At 38.5% G+C, this 20,945-nt stretch overlaps 3 protein-coding genes across 3 annotated transcripts; 1 reads left to right on the top strand and 2 right to left on the bottom strand.

Annotated features, from left to right (window-relative positions):
- Nucleotides 1–3,451: 3,451 nt before the first annotated feature.
- On the bottom strand, nt 3,452–5,427 carry LOC119066521 (26S proteasome regulatory subunit 7). Its single transcript, XM_037169039.1, has 8 exons — nt 5,241–5,427; nt 5,106–5,143; nt 4,852–5,025; nt 4,638–4,777; nt 4,415–4,583; nt 3,990–4,348; nt 3,716–3,922; nt 3,452–3,652 (listed from the first exon to the last, which is right to left on the bottom strand). The coding sequence occupies exons 1-8, from the start codon at nt 5,305–5,307 to the stop codon at nt 3,508–3,510; spliced, it is 1,299 nt and encodes a 432-aa protein (XP_037024934.1). The 5' UTR covers nt 5,308–5,427; the 3' UTR covers nt 3,452–3,507.
- Nucleotides 5,428–11,945: 6,518 nt separating this feature from the next.
- Nucleotides 11,946–13,836, top strand: LOC119066520 (lipase 3-like). The gene is made up of 6 exons (XM_037169038.1): nt 11,946–12,321; nt 12,382–12,717; nt 12,779–13,015; nt 13,081–13,239; nt 13,317–13,350; nt 13,410–13,836. Exons 1-6 carry the CDS (start codon nt 12,049–12,051, stop codon nt 13,814–13,816), a joined length of 1,446 nt encoding a protein of 481 aa, XP_037024933.1. The 5' UTR covers nt 11,946–12,048; the 3' UTR covers nt 13,817–13,836.
- A 158-nt stretch (nt 13,837–13,994) lies between these two features.
- Nucleotides 13,995–19,225, bottom strand: LOC119066519 (lysosomal alpha-mannosidase-like). The gene is made up of 11 exons (XM_037169037.1): nt 19,068–19,225; nt 17,879–17,981; nt 17,592–17,810; nt 17,281–17,535; nt 17,075–17,214; nt 16,882–17,015; nt 16,117–16,406; nt 16,027–16,053; nt 14,850–15,967; nt 14,540–14,788; nt 13,995–14,476 (listed from the first exon to the last, which is right to left on the bottom strand). Exons 1-11 carry the CDS (start codon nt 19,191–19,193, stop codon nt 14,024–14,026), a joined length of 3,114 nt encoding a protein of 1,037 aa, XP_037024932.1. The 5' UTR covers nt 19,194–19,225; the 3' UTR covers nt 13,995–14,023.
- Between the last annotated feature and the right edge of the window lie 1,720 nt (nt 19,226–20,945).

The following is a 20,945-nucleotide window of genomic DNA, read 5'->3' as shown; positions in this document are numbered from 1 at the left end:
GAAGGTTCATTTTATCCAATTTTTACATTGTAAAATCAATGATCTAAAGCATCACTCATTGCAATTCTCGGACAACCTCAATTGCTACGAAACAAGGTATTCTTACTTGCTGAAGAAGCCTAAGGTTTCGTCGAGCTATGGCAAACGTTGCCTGCTTTATTCTGGTCCGACATTGTTAAATGGCATTCCGCCAACGATCAGAAATTCTCTCACCCTTAATCATTTGTGTCGTTCATTAAAAGCGTATTTACTAACGCGACTTGATATAAATTAAATTAACTATGTTTCGTTCACGATCGAATAAAGAGTCTCATTTCTGTCTATTTATTGAATTTAATATGAAGATTTAAGCTTGCAGCTATCACCTTCTAATACATTTTGCCTTGCTAGTTGTCCTTGTTGATCACTTATACTGTTTTATCAAATTAACTGTTTTTACGTTTAACGGTTGTAGCTTCTTAGAATTGTAATACATGCTGGAGCTACGCGGTGTACTTTGTTTAAGAAACTATGTTTAAATTTAAATGAAATTCGGATTTCCACTGCCACTACATGAGATAGCGGACCACCGCCGTAAAATTGTGTCCAACCAAAGTTACTAACTCCGCGCAAAAATAAAACCTTTCCATGCTTTGACCATTTATAGCCGACAAGCACTTCATAATTTGAAGGCAGCGACTTTGTTAATTTCTTGTGATCCTATCCTGAGGATTTTCAGATTCAGATTGGGAGTCCTTTACTTTCTTACTTTCGCCATACATTTCGTCGATATAACGATATAAGGTTAGGGCGTTTCTCAAAAGCAGTTGCTTCTCTTACCCGTCATAAATCCTTCCTAAATCTCCAACAAAATCTTTCCGTTATTCTTTGGGCCATAGTAAGAAGGATATACTTGCTGGAAGTTTGTTACTTAGTCTAGCCTATTGTTAGGCTTGAAACCCTTGTTGCTAAACTTTTAATTAGACCCGTACGAAGTACTGGGGTCTTATAGGTTTACGCATACGTTTGTAACACGTCGAATTGGACTCCCTGAGTAAGGGGAAACCTATTGTGGTTGTCCAGAGATGCCAAATCAGCAAGAAAAAAAATGTCCGTCTGTCTGTCCGTCTGTCTGTCTGCACGATAACTTGAGTAAAACGCATCCGATTTTGAAAATTCTTTTTTTTCCCGTTTGGTAATGTCAAAAGACAGGCTAAGTTCGACGATGAGTGATTTTGGATCGACCCTTCCCGAGCTGTGGCCCAATAAGTGCTTTACGGTTTTGGAAGATATCTCCGGACATTTAAACGTTAAACTTGTAAGTGATACGTCAAATAAAAGGTATTTACAATACCGATCGACAAAAAAAAAGTTTTTGGAAATCGGATGACCGACTTGTGAGTTAGACCCCTTGGTGTGAAACAGGCACAGGGCGGCAAGCAGTTTTTGCTTGTAGGTCGGCCAAATTTGAACATATTTCGTTCGTTTTAGCTTTATTAGATAGGTATTGACCGTACCAATCAGGGAAAAATTTTATGAAACTATGTTCTCCGGAGCGTGAGCTAGGTCTCTTGGAGTGAGCTCTTATCTGGCTACTCGGAAGTACAGTGAACGTGCTGTATTTTGACAATATCTCGAGTAAATTTTGACCGAATTTCATGAATTTTTTTTTGTTTGAAAGGTATTAACGAATGTAAAGCGTCGGTACTATTTCCGGTCTCCTAACAAAATGGCTGCCGGCGGCCATATTGGATTTTAGTAAAAGTGATATAAAGTGGGAAAAATGATGCTTAGAGAGTTTCTGTTAACATGGAAATAATGTGTTAAGTGTGTGGGGTTTCAGGGATTCCATATATGGACATCTATATATACCTATATACAGCTATATTGAGCTATATACAGGCATATAGAGCTATATAGTAGCATATATTTATCTGTGAAATGTTTATTTATAGTGAAATATAGTTAAATATAGCGGTATACAGCTGTTTAGATAGGAATTTATGAAATTTGACTTCGTACGGGGCTGTCTATATTGCCTCCGGCAATTTAATTGTATATGATAACAAGGCAAAGAGTGGATAATGTAAGCGATTTTAAAGGGCGAATAGTTTTTCAGCAGAGAAGAAAATGAAGTAAGAGAAATGAAGAGTTTCACATTAAAGGCTTTTGATACGAATAGGTGTTTCGTACGGGTCGGCGTTAGCTATGTTTTTACCAGTTTTTTTTGGGTATCAATAAATGAGTTAAACAAGGCATCTGGAGTTGAAAATAAGATCAATCATTCGAGTGATTTCCGACGTTTTCCAGATTTTTTTGGAGAAATAGATGGAGCTCTTTGGAATGTTAATAATTTGCACCCTTTCGTTGAAAATTCTGTGGCATCTAGAATTAAAGCTTGGAACAGGAACGATCTATGAAACCTGACCTGAATTGATCTGAAATATGTTCTGTTTTTGGAGTTGTTGTGGTTTGAAATTGTTTCCACTAAATTTTCGAGTAACTATTACAAACCTAGATTCATTCATCGGATTTTTTGTTAGGTATGTACGCGCTCGCTACATCGAAACACTGAAATATATAATCTAGCATTTGCTAGACGAAATTTATGTCTAGTTACTTAATTCAGATCCGGTCAAACCTGACTTGTTCCGTGCTATATCTAGAATCTCAAGAGGTATGATGCTAATGGCTCTTACTTCGTGATTAATCTGACGACACAAAAGAATCGATGAATGAGTAGAAGCTACTATGGCATCAGTTGAATCGTCTCTGAAGGAGAACGACAGGAGCTTCTAAAATATCATTTTCGTTTCTTCACCTAAAATTTCTTCTAGACAACAACTCTTTTGAAAACGATTGAAGTGACTGTCGTTTCCAGTAAGTCTACACAAGACAATTTATTCGGTCAGAAAATCGTATTTACCACTCCATTTCAGAAATCACGACTTTTGACGAGCAAGACAATCGTAGAACAGGTTCTTGTGCAATAGCGCAATAGGCTTAATAGAGACTTTGGTGCTGAACCGAATCAAAGTGAGAACTTTTAACCATTAACAGACTACAAGCATTTCTATTACCAGCATAACCATCGAATCTGTTACTTCTTTCGATTTAACAATAAATACCCTCTCCAGTGAACAAACTTCGTTTTGACGCTGTAATACACTGTTGACGAATTTCTAATTTTAGATGTTAAAATACAATGAATTCGTCATCTTTACCATCTTAATAAATGTAGTTAGGTTGGTAGAGATGGTATTGGACTTAGGCACTTAAGTTTTTAGGTTCATGGATTTTGCGGTAAGACGACTTCAGTTTGAACGAAAAAAACAACTTACCAACTTACCAATGAAAACGGTGACGATGAAGACTGAATTCATGCAATTCTAAATTCGGTTCCACCAAAATATTTTGAGAGTTTTCCTTCCATTGAAAAATCCCTTAAAATTGACTCTCAAAACCCAACTCCTACAAATGATTCAAAATTCTGTTTATTTTCTCGCACAGTTTTACAGACAAACATTTTTAGTTGTATGTCATATATCTAGGAGTGGCGCTAAATTTAGCATAACTTTTGATGACTTTATTGACGGCTTCCAGGAAATCCTTTTCGGTAGCTACTTTACGTCTGGCACGAATGGCAAACATGCCAGCTTCGGTGCACACGGACCTGAAATACAACCGTTCGTCAGTAACATCAACATGAAAACACAAAACTCTCCGGTCAACTTACCTGATTTCAGCGCCAGTTGAGTTTGGACACAATCGTGCCAACAGCTCGAAACGAATGTCACGTTCCACTGACATTGATCGAGCATGAATCTTAAATATGTGCGTACGACCTTCCAAATCGGGAAGTCCGAATTCCACTTTACGATCTAAACGACCGGGACGCATTAAAGCTGGATCTAGAGTATCAGGTCGATTGGTTGCCATCAGTCTGCGAATGGATTTTTTTTAATTACAAAAATTCCGGATGGACCAAGACTGTGGCAAGAGTGACTTACACTTTTATGTTGCCACGAGGATCGAAACCGTCCAATTGATTGATCAGTTCCAACATCGTACGTTGAACTTCATTATCACCACCAGCTCCATCGTCGAAACGTGCACCACCAATTGCATCGATTTCGTCGAAGAAAATCAAGCAGGCCTTCTTCGAGCGAGCCATTTCGAACAATTCTCGGACCATACGAGCACCTTCGCCCACATACTTTTGAACCAGTTCAGATCCGATAACACGAATGAAGCAAGCGTCTGTACGATTTGCTACCGCTCTGGCACATAGCGTTTTTCCGGTACCAGGCGGGCCGAATAGGAGGACACCTTTCGGCGGTTCGATGCCCAAATTCACGAATTTCTCGGGCTGGAAATTTTCGAAGATTTTCCTTTAGACCAAATGCACTTGTGAGACTGTGTCGTTAATACATACATGAAGCAGAGGCGTTTCCACTACTTCTCTGAGTTTCTCGATCTGTTCTTTGCAACCGCCGACATCACTGTACGTCACATCAGGCTTATCTTCGACTTGCATCATCGTAACGGTTGGATCAATTTTCGGTGGTAATGGGATGTGGATCTGATATTTGTTGCGATCGACACTGCAAGTGTGGTGTTACATTGGACAGTTTTCTTCGTAAGCAAAATGCTCTTACCCGACACGCATGCCTTCTTCAATATCCGTTGGTGCCACCGAATCAGCCAAATCGACAACGAACTTTGCAAACTGTTTGACGTTGATGATGTACTTCGGATCATCAGAATCGGCGTTGATGATTTTAGTGCATCGTGCAACCTACACGGTTGGGATAAGACGTTGCATTAACATTCAGACTTCTTCCGGTAAGGCTGACAAGGGAAATAACAAACCTGCAGCGGCTGTTCGTTTTGCAATGTTTGTTTATCAGCTGCCAAATCCCATAACGCTGGTGCTGCCAATCCAGTGTCGCTTTCTTTAATGCCAGTCAATTCGTTGACTTGTTTGATTGCCTTCTGAATATCATCCTCGATGGCTTTAATGCTCTTATGGTATTGTCCTTGTCCCTGTTGATGAAAGTGAGGTTAATATGAGAGCAAATAGAACCGAAACCGCTTGGTCATGACTGTTGTTGTTGTATACTAACGTAAGTCTTCAGCAGTTCGATGTCCCCTTCGTCGAGAGCTGAAGCATTGTGGAAATAAAGTGAAATAAATTAGGCTCAACTCCGAACCATGTATCGGGCAGTATAACAAAACACTCCGCTGACAAATTCACTCACATTTAATCTCCTCTTCCTTTTCCTCGGGACGCACTTTTCGCATATCGTTACCCAAATGGTCTGGCATGATGAGGTTTGACTTTCAAATTCAAGGAAAACAAATATTTTCAATGAAAATTCCAAGTAAATTCAATGTTTTCGGCCAGCAAGTAGATTTATCTTTGTGAATATGTCAATGAGCAAGCAAATTTTGAAATATTGAGTGAAGTTGGCTACATAATGGTGTTTGGAATGCGGTCCACAACTTATGTAGCAATTGATTTGGCGGTAGTTTTGAAAACCTTTCAAAGGGATTGCTCTTTAACGTTTTGTTTAAGAAAGCTGTGTATGTGTACTACACATTGTGTAGGCACTCGGAGTGCGAAGCGCTAGGGAAGTACATTTTATTGTATCAAATAAGAGTGGGCTGAATTTCTGAATCAGTCGAAAAACGCTTAAAGGGTAAATGTGACGCAAGTCTTTTATTTTACTTACAAAATAACTGATGTCGCTGAGGGTTACGCATTGTGCACCGTACACAAAAGTTTTACCAACAAAAAACTGACCCAAAAAATTTGTGAAAGAAAATATTTTTCCACCAAAAAAAAACTTTGAACCTTCAGCTTTCATTTGAGCCTAATATCAGGGGCGCCGACTTCTAAGGACAAGCGAGGCTCGGGCACCACTACTCGAATGATGAGCACCACTACATCTTTCCAGTTTTACTTGAAAGAGCACCACTACTCCCAGATTCGCTTATTGTATGAGCACCACTACTCCCAAACACAAGTCGGCGTCACTGCCTAATATCAACTATGGCGGCTTCACAAAAATTCGCCAAAGTTTCCTGTACACCGAAAATGTCGAAGGGGTGAAATGGGGAGAAGGAGTGAGGTATTTTTGAGCACCACATCGAAAAACACTCAGAATTTGTATATTTATCGATGGTGAAAATTTCACGCTTTTATCATTAAATGCACGATTTTTTCGGTATGGACCTCCACTATAGGCGATTTCAGTTATCTGAAATGATATAATTTTTTACTTTCGACGCCCTCAACATGTAATAGTTATTTACGTAGAGGTGTGCGCCGATCTTAAAATAGTCGGCGGCGGTGCGCCGACTGGTAAGGGATCGGCGGCGGCGCGCCGGAAGAAATTTATAGTCGGCGGCGGTGCGCCGATCGGCGCGCCGATAAATTTACAAAAAATCTAAACTTTCGAAAATAATGCAAAAACATTTGAAAAAGCGTGCGCAATCATTTTTCCGAACACTGAAATCTTACTATCTTGCAATCTGAAGTATCAACCACTTATACAAGGGGAATCAACTGAGGCGTATCTCACCTTTTATATTGTGTACAATGTACAATCACCTATTATTTTGAAAACATCTAATTTAATGAATCCAAGAATGATTAATGAGTTTGCGTAAATGACATGTAAGCTATAAGTCAAATTATAATTTGGAAATTTTAAGTCACATCTTCATACCAGATGTTCTGCAGGCTTCTTATTTCCAACTTATAATTTATGTCATTTACGCAAACTCACTACTATTATCTTTCGATTTATGCAATAACCGTTCCCGTTGCCTTTAGTCCATCTTCGATGAAGGAGTGAGATCGTAGTAGAAGGTTTTCGCAAATAAGAGATTTAGATAAACTTAAATTTATAAGTAATAAGTGCATAGACTACGCCAAAATGATTTTTTTTCCCAAATTTTTTAAATAAAGCAGCTAAAAATTGAAAATAAAGATACCCGTGTCTCGTCTTTTCGACGAAAAAACTTGAAACCGGAAAGATTTTCCACTTTATAAATTCCTAAAACACGTGATTTGCGCCATTTTCCACCCAAATTCCACATAAGGTCTTAAGTTTGCCACTTTACAATTACAGTAGTTTTGACTGATTCACTGAATTTTGTTCTCCTTCTTCTTCCTCTTATATGCACAGAAAATAGAGTAACGTACCCAAGAGTTCACTTTAAGTGAGGATACAGAAAAGACAAATGCTGTTTCGACCTCGGGTATCGATGGCGGTCTCGGGCCAGCGTGATCTGACCATCCTCAGTAGTATCCATCGATACCCTTCCCAAGACAGCAGCCAACTTTTTCTTTGGACTAGTATTTATATGGCGACCATATAAAAGACGAGCTATAGGTAGACCACCAGAGAGATGGACAAACGGAATTAAGAATATTGCAGGTACAAACTGGCAGCAAATGGCAATGGATCGTACGAAATGGAAAGAAGTTGGAGAGGCCTACATCCAGCAGTGGATAGAAACAGGCTGAAAAAGAAGAAGAAGAAGTATTTAAAAATATGCATAAAACACTTGCCATCTACTGATAGAAATAGGATACGTTATAGAAAGCTACTTCGAAGATAACCCTATCGTAGCATCAGAAACAAAATCACCGTCGTACAGTGCAAGTAAGAAGAAAAACCCAAAGTTTCAACAAAAATTTTTTAACAAAAAACTCCTTTCTACGCATATAGAAACATAGCAGCATATAGAAACCTGACTTATAAATTAAGAGCGATAAACATTTGCTAAAACCTTGTACATGTACTCAGGCACACACTTTTGTATAGATTTTTCAATTTAAGTTTATATTTATTGTCGCCCATTAAAATTTCTGAAAGCACTAAACGTATAAAATTTCGGCGCGACGAAAATACAATCGGCGGCGGCGGCGGCGTGAGCTATTATTTTTCGGCGGCGGCGCGCCGAAAATTTAGCAAAAAATCGGCGGCGCGCCGGCGTAAAATCGGCGGTGCACACCTCTATATTTACGTATCGATTGAGTAGGCCGAAAGAGTTACGTATTAAGTTTTTCATGTGTCGGGGCCGAAAATGAGGGAGTTTCGATATTTTTCTCAGGTTTTCGACCCCTTACATGAAATTTTTTTTGAGTATCTGTTTTGGACGATTTCGGGCTACAACAAGCGAAATTGCCTAAAAACAATCGTCCAAAACAGATACACAAATAACTATTGTATGCTTGCTAAGAGGACCGAAAGTAAAGAAATGTCAATTCAAGGGGCGAAAGCGAATTTACATTTCTTTACTTTCGGTCCTCTTAGCAAGCATACAAAACTTAATACGTAACTCTTTCGGCCTACTCAATCGATACGTAACTAACTATACATAACTCGGGATAAAAATGAAAAGTCTCGTTTTCGTGTGTTTATTGACCTCGGCTTCGCCTCGGATCAACAAAATTCACACGAAAACTCTACTTTTCATCTTTTTATCCCTAGTCATGTAATGGTTATTTGTGTACCTGTTTTGGACGATTGATTTTAGGCGATTTCGCGGATTGTAGGCCGAACGAAGTGAGGCTTACAAGCGAAAGTGCCTTAAATCAACCGTCCAAAACAGGTGCACATGTAAGTTTTCATGCAGAGGGCCGGAAACCCGAGAAAATTCGAAAAATTGCCCTCATTTTCGGCCCCGAAGCATGAAAAATACTATTCCTTATTTTCATACAAAAACCAAAATTTTGGAAATTATTATCTCAGCCAAATTGTAAGCTACTGTAACGTGTGATAGCTCGTTGAACCCGTATGGATGCCAAATATCTAAGTTTAAAGGTCGTTGGAGTTAAGGGGGGAAATCAAAAAGTTGCTGTACGTACGCCATCCCCAAAAAATTTGTAAAAAACATTTTTGGTAGAGGACTTGCGTCACGCCCGCTTACTAACGTGCGGGCATGATTTTTTTAGATTTTCCCAGATTTGTTTCAAATAATTTTTTATTTTTATTTATTTATTCCGAAATTCTATTACATTTGTTTGATGATATTTTCAAACTATGCGGTTAGTTAATTCATTTTGAGTTTTTGCCACTTCGCTAAAGTTTTAGTCCATTCATTCCGAGTTTTACTTCATTTATTCCATAAATCTCAGAAGTTGTCAACCCAAGTAAAATCCATTATTCGTGCTAATGGTCTCACACTTTTGCATGATAGTGGTACTCTTAATAGAGTGTCATACAAACTTTGGCACTAAAAAAAAAAAATACAAAAATTTTCATGCAAAATATAGTACTCTATTTGACAGCTGTCATTTGAAGAACTTTTGCTTGAAGTGCGTTGATAATAGACTGAATAAATCATGCCCGCACGTTAGTTAACGGGCGTGACGCAAGTCCACTACCAAAAATGTTTTAACAAAATTTTTTTGAGGACGGCGGAGCATATTTACAGCAACTTTTTTAGTTCTCCCTCTTAACTCCAATGACCCCCAAACTTAGATATTTGGAATCTGGGCATCAATACGAGTTCAACGAGCTATCACACGTTACTACGGCCCTAGATCAAAATAAGATTTTAAAAAATGGGGGTATGCAAGCGTTTTTGGGAGCTAGGACTCCTGGAAGTTTCCATACAATGCCATATAACAGCGTGTGTTGTGTGTGTGTGTGTGTGTGAAAAGAAATAATTTTTTTTCAGCTAATAATTATGAATGTTGGAAAAAGTGTTTTGATGGATTTGGGTTATTTTCGTCATAAATCATGTGTTCCAAGGTTGGTTCCTAGATTTTTGGATGACAGATGATTCCTCTGGCGCTTCCTTACTTCCATCGGATTTTTCGATGGATTTTAGTTATTTTCGACATAAGTGAGGTGTTTCAAGGTTGGTTCCTAAATTTTGGGTATGACAGATGATTCCTCTGGCACTTCTTAACTTCCATCGGATTTTTCGATGGATTTGGGTTATTTTCGATATAAGTGAGGTGTTCCGAGGTTGGTTCCTAAATTTTGGGATGACAGATGATTCCTCTGGCACTTCCTAACTTCCATTGGATTTTTCGATGGATTTGGGTTATTTTCGATATAATTGAGGTGTTCCGAGGTTGGTTCCTAAATTTTGGGATGAAAGATGATTCCTCTGGCACTTCCACACTTCCATCGGATTTTTTGTTGGATTTCAGCTGTTGTCGACATGACTTGCTTACAAAACTAGTTACCCTTACACCTAAACTTCCAAAAGAACTGATATCCGCCAAAAAACCCTAAAGGGTAAAAGTGTGACGCAAGTCCTTGTTTCTACTTACAAAATAACTGATATCGCTGAGGGTGACGCATTTTTCGCATCAACGCAAAAGTGTTATCAACAAAAAATTGAACCAAAAAATTTAAGATAGAAAATTTTAGAAAAAAATTGCGTCACAAGTGGCAGATGTTGAGGAAACTACTGTTAGGAAAATAGTTCAAATAGAGAAAAATATGTCCTGAATCATCTGCCACTTGTGACGCAATTTTTTTCTAAAATTTTCTATCTTAAATTTTTTGGTTCATAATCTTTTACAACAAGTATTAATGCTAAGTGCTACTATCCTTAACACTGAATTAACAAGCGTCAGATTTGGAGGTGGAGCAGCAAAGCCGTTTTTGCCTATCTTCTGTTTAAAATTTCCAAAGTATTTAAACACTGAAGGTAATGCAAATCATGTCATGTTACACACGTATTGAATTCGTTTGCGTCAAGTTGCATCTAGTGGTGAATCTGGAACGATTTAGCGGCGTTATGTTGCACACATATCAAATTCGTTTGCGTTAAGTTGTATTTAGTGGTGAATTGGAAGTATTTAGGGCCGTCATGTTGCACAAGTCTAAGTTCGACAACATACGAAAATGAATTCACCTGAAAGTTTGGATCCGTAATTTCTCTGATCCGTTGAGGGTCTGCATTACCTTCAGTGTTTATATACTTTGAAAATTTCATCTAGAGTCTTATGATCACAATTAATTATATTAAGTGTTGGTTTGTAGGCGTTCATTTTGAGCTGAAAGCTAGAGATGCAACCACACAAGTTAAAAAAAAAACTCCGAACCATCTCGTAGTATATTTTATATGTCTCTGTATGGGTTAATTTTTGCATCGCAACATAAAAAATTATATGCACCAATGCCCGAATATTTATTTCGACGAGTTGGGTTATTATCCGCGCCTTCGGCTTAGGATCACAATCACCAACTCGTCAAAATTAACATTTGGACACAGTTGAACCTGAGAGTACAGATGTGAACTATTTTGAGCACAAACTGTTTATTTTCTGTTAATTTTCTTTGAACAAGTGTCGATTTCATAAAATGTTTCTATTTGACAGCTGTTACTCGAAGCACTTGTGCTTGAAGTGCGTTGGTTGGAACCATCAGCTATACAACTTATAATGACTATTGATACCGTTACACCTGATATGTACCTGTACGTTTGTCTTGCGATACACTTCTTATACCTCTTTTAAATTTACCTTCAATTTATTCGTAAATGTTCAAATTATGTAAACCCTAAATGATTAAATTGCCATTCATCGACTCAGTGTTAGAAAAACGATTGACAAAGTCACATATAAGTTAGTTGTTGGTCTGTTTAAGTATCACAAAAATTACTTTCACATATGAAAGTGAGTCAAGTTTCACCTTCAACAAACATCGGCGGTATCGCCGTGTGATCCTTAAATCTGTTACTTCTTTTGGTTAAAGTATCGTCTAGTGTTTGATTGTACAAAATAATTTGTTCTAAGTGAATACTAACCAGGATTATCGTTTTTTTGCCATTGTTTTTGATAACTTGACTAGCAGTACTATCAGCAATCTTTAATGACACTTAACTTAAGCTAGAACCACTTAAAACTAATGCAACCGAAAGTAGGTCATCTTCGATAAAATCTAGAGCTCAAAGAAAGTCGGGCTTTTAGTTCATTATCACGTTACGACGACAATAACAGATTCAAACTATCAAATTAAAATTAGACAAAACGGAATAATTTCTTGTCGCAGGCTTAGTACTTAGGTACTTACAGACGTAGCTAAACATATGAATCACTTCGTAATCATATTACTCACGGTGATGGCATCAGTTTTGACCAGTCAAGACGAGGAGGATCCATCCACCAGAATATATCCGCAAATTTTAACGGATATTCCGTTCATCGAAGATGCATCAGCTATGAGTTTGGAGGAATTGATCGATAAGGCTTCCAATCACCCTGGTCTCGAATGGATAAAAGACGAAGAGTTGTTGACGCAATTCGGAATAAATGTTACGCAGATCCATCCAGATATCATAGCGGACGCATTTTCGACAACAGTAAGATATGATTGATATTGGCGATGGCGACATATTACAGTTTCCATGTTCGTCTTACAGTGTCAGTTAGTCAGGAGGCGTGGATATCCATGCGAAATACATCGATTTCAGAACAAAGACGGTTACATCATTGAAATGCACAGAATTCCCGGAAGTTCTTCGAGTCCAGCAAAGTTCGGCAAAACCGTAGCATATCTTCAACATGGTTTACTAGACAGCTCAGCAACATGGGTGATGATGGGTAAAAATAGCCTTGGATACGTACTTGCTGACCTGGGGTATGATGTTTGGTTGGGCAATAAGAGAGGAAATCGCTACTCTCGTGAACACATTCGAGATGATCCAGATGGTCGTAGGGGTGATCGTAGACGGTTTTGGAATTTCAGCTGGCATCATGTAATCTTGTTGCTTGATCATCAAAACCGCTTGTGATAAAAAAATTTATTCAAAATTTCAGATAGGGATTGTCGATCTGCCTGATATGATCGACTACATAACATCAAGAACAGCCCAACACCGAATTCATTACGTCGGTCATTCACAAGGGACAACTGCTTTTTTCGTTATGTGTTCCGAACGACCAGTCTATAATAGCCGGATTATAAGTGCGCATATGTTGGCTCCGATTGCATTTATGGGTAATTTGAGAAGTCCGTTCGTACGTTCGCTAGCTTTCTTTCTCAACAGTCTGGACGTAATTTCATTCTAAAATTTTTGGTTGGATTTTTTGTTTACCTTCTGCTCCACGGTTCAATACAGATGGCAACGTCACTATTGGGAATCTACGAGTTTCTACCGAACAACGAAATTATGTCTTTGCTGGGACAGGCTGCCTGCAGAGATGAAGCTTGGTTTCAAGTGGTATGCAGCAATGTACTGTTTTTAATCGGTGGTTTCAATTCGGATCAAACGAATAACGTAAGTTAGGAAAGTGTGCCCAAAAAAGTGGCCGTAGCCCACAGACAATAGGTTTGACGAATATTATTGACTTTCAGACAATGCTTCCTGTTATTATGGGTCATACTCCCGGTAATAAGAACGAAATACAATGCCTAGCCCAAACGATTTTCTAAGAAATTAATTTCCAGCTGGCGCATCTACCGATCAGATGATTCACTATGGGCAAGGTATTCGAACAGGTCGGTTCCGGAAATATGACTACGGAGCCCTAAATATTATCCAACATGGCAGTTTCACTCCACCGAACTACAAATTAGCTAATGTGCAAGCGCCGGTGTCGCTATATTATTCGTTAAATGATTTATTGTCGGAACCCGTTGACGTTGACACACTTTGGCAAGGACTGGGCAATCCGGTGCATAAAATTCTGATCAATGATCCGCGATTCAATCATTTCGATTACGTTTGGGCTATCGATCAACGGACATTGGTTTATGATCGTGTTGTCGACATAATGAGAAGTTATGAGCGCGGTGTTAGTGATGCTTCGGATGGAAATTTGTCAGAAGTTATTGATGAGGTGAGATCCGTTTGATTAAAACTCATTTTTACAAACCTGAAAGCAGAGAGCGTTTTATACCTGTGGCTGTACCCTCTGCATACCATTTAGAAGAGGCGATGAACTCAGTAGATGCTCAAACGACCAACATTAATGGATCTACTACTTCATTTGGTCCAACAATTTTCAACTAACTGACGCAAACTCTTTGACTTCATTTCAATTCCACGTTGACTTCGCAATTTATTTTCGAATAAAATTTACCAAAACGGAAATTAATACAACAAATCCAACCGCAATGCGTGACTTTGTGCCACTGCCCGAATCAACTATCGGCGTCATGATAAATGTTCGAATTTCCATTGGATTCATGGTAACGACAAACTGTGATCCATCTGTCTGGCGTTCCGTTGGCTTCCTATTCGATTTGCCCTCCGTTGGCCGAACGGATCCCTCGTGCTTGAAACGAAGCCGACTCATGTTTTCAATCCATTGATTTGCACCCAATGAAACTTCAGACAATGTAAAGCTGCCGGGGAAAATATGCGACACATTGAAACTGACTGGCATCGAGAGCTGTGGATCTTCATCAGTTTCCATGATATGTTCGAATCGAATCAAAAATGAATTATCCTTCCATGGTTCGAATGCCATTAGAAAAATGTTGGCAGGAAGGTCTGCACCGATGGCCGAAAACTATGAACGAGTTCAAATTATAAAAATTTCGTTCCTTTTCGAGGCTAATCTAATACTTCGTACAGTGTTTGTGTACTGACTCGACCAATCATTGAAGCTAATTGTTGTAGCATCATCGAAGAAAGGCCAAACTGGCAATAGAACTTGATTTTGGTGGATACGTTCACGAGCTTCCAATGTTGGACTTTGACTAGTTTTTCTACCGAAATGCAGCCAATGTTTGCCACGCACAATAAGACCTTGGCCGTATGCTGTTTCGTTCAGTGCTTCGTCCACACCGAATGTATCATCTCGAAGCAGTCTTCTGTGGACCTAGGCCACCACAATGAGTTGAAAGCGCCATCAAGTGGAATTAGAAGCAAATTTAACTTACCATTAACTCGATGGTACCATCATCCAAACTGGAACCTCCTTCGGCACGATCAGTAAGCACAGCAAGGCGATAGTTTTCGTCTTCAATTGCAATCCTAGTGGTGACTGGATAATAATTCCCCGATATTTGCTCAAACATTTCAACATCCCATGTTTCCCGCTCGCCACGTTTCCGTCTCATCATATCACGTCCATTCGAATCGGTGTAAAAGACCGACTCACTATTGATGTTTGTGGTAAATTTGGAAACGATTTCCTTCGCAATATTATCTTCAGTAGCAATCGGTCCAACAAGCCATTCAAATTCGATGTGTCGAAGAGTTTTGTATATTCTGATCACTTGGCTGACCCAATCGTTGAATATTTGATGTACTTCGTCGACAAGGTTACCGCGAATGACACTTATCTGTACATTGGTACCAATTAGGGTGTCAGAGGTATTCGGTGCTGGACGAAATATATACGCACCGGAAGACCGATTTGCAAAGATGTTGTTGTTCATAGTCGCTCCAGTGTAATAGAAGAAATTCTGAGACAATTCACTTGTATCGCCATCGATGGTAATTCCAGACAGCAATCCATTTGTGAAACTGATTTGAAAGTCATCGCCTCCAACAGTTGCAGCACCCGTTGGTGGGGTTTCAATATTGACTGGATCCGCAGCGGTTAAGCGTGTGACGAAGAACGATTTGTAACCGACCGGTGGAATATCAGTAGCATAGAATGCAACTTCGTTAGTGGCCTCACTATTGCGATAGTGAAGATTAGCAAGTGGTGTCGGTATTGGTAGAAACTGTGACGCGACCAAATTATTGCTGGAATCTCGAATTTCATAGTTGTAATTGGCAACGGGGAAGCGTACGTATTGACTTGTAGTATGAGACAGGGGATTGTACACGGTAACAACGAATCTTGTAGAGGATTCGGTAACATCGCATGTGCTAATGTTTAGCTGCAAGCATGACGAAAAATTGAATTTCCATTCAGTAGTATCGGATGTGTTGGTGATGAATTGGTTCAGCGATGATTTTGTGTTCATTTCACATTTCGATATGGATGCATGTAACTCACGGCTATACGCATCTGTGACGTGTTGCTTCTCGGTTCCCGTAACAGCATCTTTATTGGTCAATCAATGTTAAATATCAGTCGTTCAAACAATTCATGACAAACATTACCGTGGTGTTGCATCACGCCCATTATACCTGGTTGTTCGTATTAATATTCATGAAAAACATGCAAAAATTCAGACGAAAATTCAAATTTACCCCTCAAACTGTTCAGATTCTCTTCGAAGAAACTTTCTTCAGCCTCAGATGCGGCTGTAAGCTGTTTGCATATCTGGAGGAAATGATTGCCCATCCGTTCGAATCCCTTTAAAGTCGCCCTCGACGTATAATATCCAGCCCAATACGAATGTGGATCGGACGCATACGGAAAATAATCGTCGGTCTTGATGGGCCATTCAATGTTCGAATCATGGAGCGACTTTAAATAGCACGCAGGTGTTGAGTAGAATGCATTTATTTTTAGCTGAGACTGTCGTTCGTTGGTGTGTCTATGTGGAAAGGAGAGAACGATAAAAATGATGCAATCGGCATGCACAACAATTATGTGTCGGTGACCGCGTAGTTTTAGAACAATTTTTTTTTATAGAACAGGCCGTCTGCAAACGGTAGAGAGCAGGGCCTACTTTTTAGAAACTTTTAGAGAAAATCGAGAAATTCAAGAAACTTTGAGAAATTCAAGAAACTTCGAGAAATTCAAGAAATTTCGAGAAATTTCGATAAATTCAAGAAATTAGTTTCCAAAAAGTAGGCCCTGGTAGAGAGACATAATGTGGCTATGGTAATGGTAGTAGCATATAGCAACATTTTGTGACCACTGATTATGTCGCTATCGTCTATATGTCTCTACCCGCTCGTATAAATACGTGTGACGATAACGAAAAAAACAACTTGACCAATCACCCATTCCCAACAACAATCGAGTACATCAATAAAAAGCTTAATCTCTAAATGGATTTCAATTACTTGATAAGTTTATCCAAATTCTTGAAGTACGCCTCTGCAATCTGAAATGTAAAATCTCCCCCCATCGTCAGCATAACATTATTGGAGCGGTAAACTTTTTCGTAATCCCTCATAACACTTTCGAACTCAGAGATCTGATGGTAAAAATGAAATTTGAATCATACAGAGCGTCACACATATTCACTGGTCATACCCTCCGATCGACATTGTATTCAACACTACGTTTATCGTCTATAATCGGATCGTCCACACACCAGAGATAATCGAAACAGAAACCATTCGGAGCGTTATACCATTGCATGTATAAGGCTCCAGCTAAGATGTCAGCATCATCTGCAAACGGTAACACGTTTTATTGCAAAAAACAACCCAACGATTCGTCTATCGGTAATGTCGAACCCAAACTTCGGCTCGATTTCCAAACGGTTTCCATTCTTGATTCGTTCATTCGTTTAATTTTGTCCTGGTAGTCTAAACGTGAAAAGAACACTCCGTCATAGCCCATTTCGGAGAACAGTGTGGCTTGAGCGTTGCTATGACCGAACGGATCGATCTGCCAACCGATCGTTGGTCGTCCACATTCACCGAATGTGTCGTTCAAAAAGCGTAATCCCCACGTGAATTGATCGACAATACTTTGGTAGTGTGTAATTGCTTCAATAGAATGATAATGATTGATCGTTGAGTCATTGTCTCGTAATCATATTCACCTTCATCATTCATTGACCATGCTCCACCGGCAAACGATAGTCGTCCTTCCCTGACCAACATTTTCACTTCCTCTTTCTTACTATCGGTTTGTTCGTTCCACCACTTTGTGAAAAATGCTGATTCAACGTAAATGAATCGACGGTCAGGATTACGGAGCAACGCCCGAACAACATTATCCAGGATGTATTGAACACCTGCTTTCTGTATGGTATTTTTGCCTTGAAGGGCGATTCAAATTCAATTAGTTTTCTAACACTTTGCCTCTAGTAAAAACGTGAGCATTTACTTCCAAAGTAGTACTGGTCAACGGTTTTCAACCAACCAACATCGTCATGCGTGTGCGCCACAATGTGCACGTTCAACATATCCGGTTTTATTGCAGGACATGCCTAAATGAGAATTGTTAGTTTCAAAAGGAAAGCGACTATGCCATCTGTTATATTATGGGTAGCAACGACAAAAAGAAATAGTAAAAACACTAGGTGTTATGGTGGTGTGAATATTTTTCGTTTATATTTTGAAAATACTTCGATTAACTTATACTGGTCGCTGTCTTTGAAAGGTTACAGTCTCTTTTGCTAGACGATAAAAAATATAATGGAAACAATGTCAAAATTTTAAACTTTCTCAGCAATCATATTAGCACGGCTGAGTAAAAAAAACCAAGCAGGAGCGGTTCATTTTCGAAACGTCAAATAAGGGACCTGATACACTGTATGAAAATGAACTCAAATGAACACTGACATAAATTGAAAAATTTTATTCGCAAAAAATATATATATAGGGCTACTAGATTATCCAGGTCTCTTGTCAAACGTCCACTCCTGCCTGGTTAACTTTACTCTGCCGTGATATTAGCAGTTTGACCTTTGGATCTGCTACTTCACTTGATCTATTCTTAAGATATTAAGTTTCAAATCTTTTACTTCATTTTTTTAACATGCGTTCTGCTATTAAAGACTGCATTTCTACTTGCTTTTCGTTTATCCAATAAGTCGTTATCGATAAAAGGTTCAAACGCATTATAGTATTTTTCGTACCAAGACAGAAAATTAGGACGTGTGCTGAAAAAATCCATTTCCTGTCGAGGTACGAACAACGTTTTGTGCATCGGACAACTGAAATAGACAAAACACATCAATTTACTTGAAAACATACACACTTCACATTCACCATATTAAATTTAATCAATCGTATAGTCATAGAAAAATTCATGTAATTCTTTTCCCGCACTATAAATCGTAAAGAAAAGAAGTTTTTTCCCGCACGATATATAGTTCGGGAAAAACTGACATTTCTTAATGAAAAATCATGGCAAAATAGGTCGTATTTCAGTTGTCGGATGCACAAATATTTTTTGACTTCTATTTCCTTGAAGTATTTCAAATAAATGGTAACGTCGTGAATAGATAGACTGACACAGTAAATGCAGGAAAATCATCCAAATCGGTCAAAATTTTCACATATTCAGTTACCTCGTAGCCACATTTCTCGTCACCTTCTCTACTCGAAGGAGTTGCATTTATCGAAACAAAAACTGAACAGAATATGAGAATGGACACTGCGTTCAGTAACATGACCGTAAACAAATTCGTTTCCATTAAAGTGGTCAAGATATACTGAAAGTTCGATTTGAACGAGAACGGTGTTTATAGCGCCCGGTATAGGATAATCTTTAGTTTCCAAATAATATTATCGTTATCAGTAGTGCCTTCTTCAAATCAATTTGGAAAGACGCCAATTGCTATCATTATATGACTGCCATTACAGAGTTGTAAAACGTTTTCTGCATGTTAAGAGGGCTCGCTATCACACACACCCATTGAAAGGAAAATGATCACGGAGAAAAAAGTCGAAACGAATTAATTTTGTGAAAGACGTTTTTATTTTGTTTCAAAAATGATTTTCGTTTACCACAAAGAACTCTCTTTTCTAGCAAAGGTTAATCTGTTCGCACAGAAACATTCTCTTTTGGACTAGTTCTGTTGGCACAAAGCACCTCAGGTGGTTTGGTTGGCCATTTTCTTTTGTGGTAACCGCGAGTAAACGTTTCTCACAAAACGATTACGTTTGATTACAAATGTTGAAGGAATTTTTCTTCGGTTTAGAATAATCATTGTGTAATTGCTCACAACTTTATAAAAACTTATCAAATGCTCCACTCGTGGAAATTAGTTGATATACATAGTCTTATTGGGATATCTAGATATTTCACGTGATACGGCAATGTAACACATTACAAGTTATGCAACTACATCTTCTGTTATCGACAGCGACAACAAAATCGGCAATCCGTCCTAGAAGGTGGCGTTAAGTAGCAAAATATCTGTTTAAAAAAAAACGAAGTAACAAACTTCATTTGTATTAAACAGCCTCGATGAAGCTTCATCGAGGCTGTTTATTTGGGCAGCCTAGAGTATCTCTAGGAGGATTTTTAACGCTACGTAAAATTCGCAGCGGACTAAATCCCAAATAACACACAATGTAATTACAATAGTAATGCAATTACACTAGTGAGAACAGACAAAACCTAAGACGTGAAAATCACCGCTTCATCGAGGCTGTTTAGTAGAACACATCCAATTTTTCGAAAAAAAAATTTAATAATTTTTTGCACCCCCAAATATGGGTCCAAAAATTTTGAGAAAATTCACAGATATTAGCCACCAGCCTCCATACAGACATTTTTTGAGATTTTTTTTTTCAGAATTTTACATTAGGTCACTCCAAAGTTGAAAGGCTAAATTTTACTTTAGGGGACAAGTCACGATCGGAATTTTTCTTGATCCTATAGGTCGAGTATGACCCACTGATGTCATAAATGAAAGAATTAGGCCGCGGAAATAGTAACAAAAATCACCCCTCTCCAAAAATCTTAGCCCCACTTTCGTAAAAAGGACTGATATAGTCCAACAAATCCGAAAAAATCACAGATGTTCCCCTCCGAACAAACATTTTTTGAGAATTTTTTCAGATTTTTACGTCAACACACTCGAGAGAAATAACTGAAAAACGAAAATCACATTTTCGTCAATAACTCCACTATAACTCCACTTTGGAGTTTAACATTCTACCAAAAGTAGTCTAGACCTTTCAAATGATGTAGTTTACTTCTACCCGGTAATTTCTCTTTCAATTAAACTTACTGCATGATCTGTGTTCAGATTTACAGACCACAAACCTGGCACGATGGAAACTATTATCAAATCTCTTACTTATTGTATTTCGAAGCGATGTAGACTCGGAAGCTGGTCAATTCGCAGGTCTTGATATACTTAAGGATTTCATGATGTAAATTGTAAGAAGAATCGAGACTGCCGTAAGTTGAAACACGGTGAGGCTTAAAATTTTTA

Source organism: Bradysia coprophila, chromosome IV, assembly GCF_014529535.1.
Source record: "Bradysia coprophila strain Holo2 chromosome IV, BU_Bcop_v1, whole genome shotgun sequence".
NCBI classification, from domain to species: Eukaryota; Metazoa; Arthropoda; class Insecta; order Diptera; family Sciaridae; genus Bradysia; species Bradysia coprophila.
This window is presented reverse-complemented; position numbering and strand designations above follow the sequence as displayed.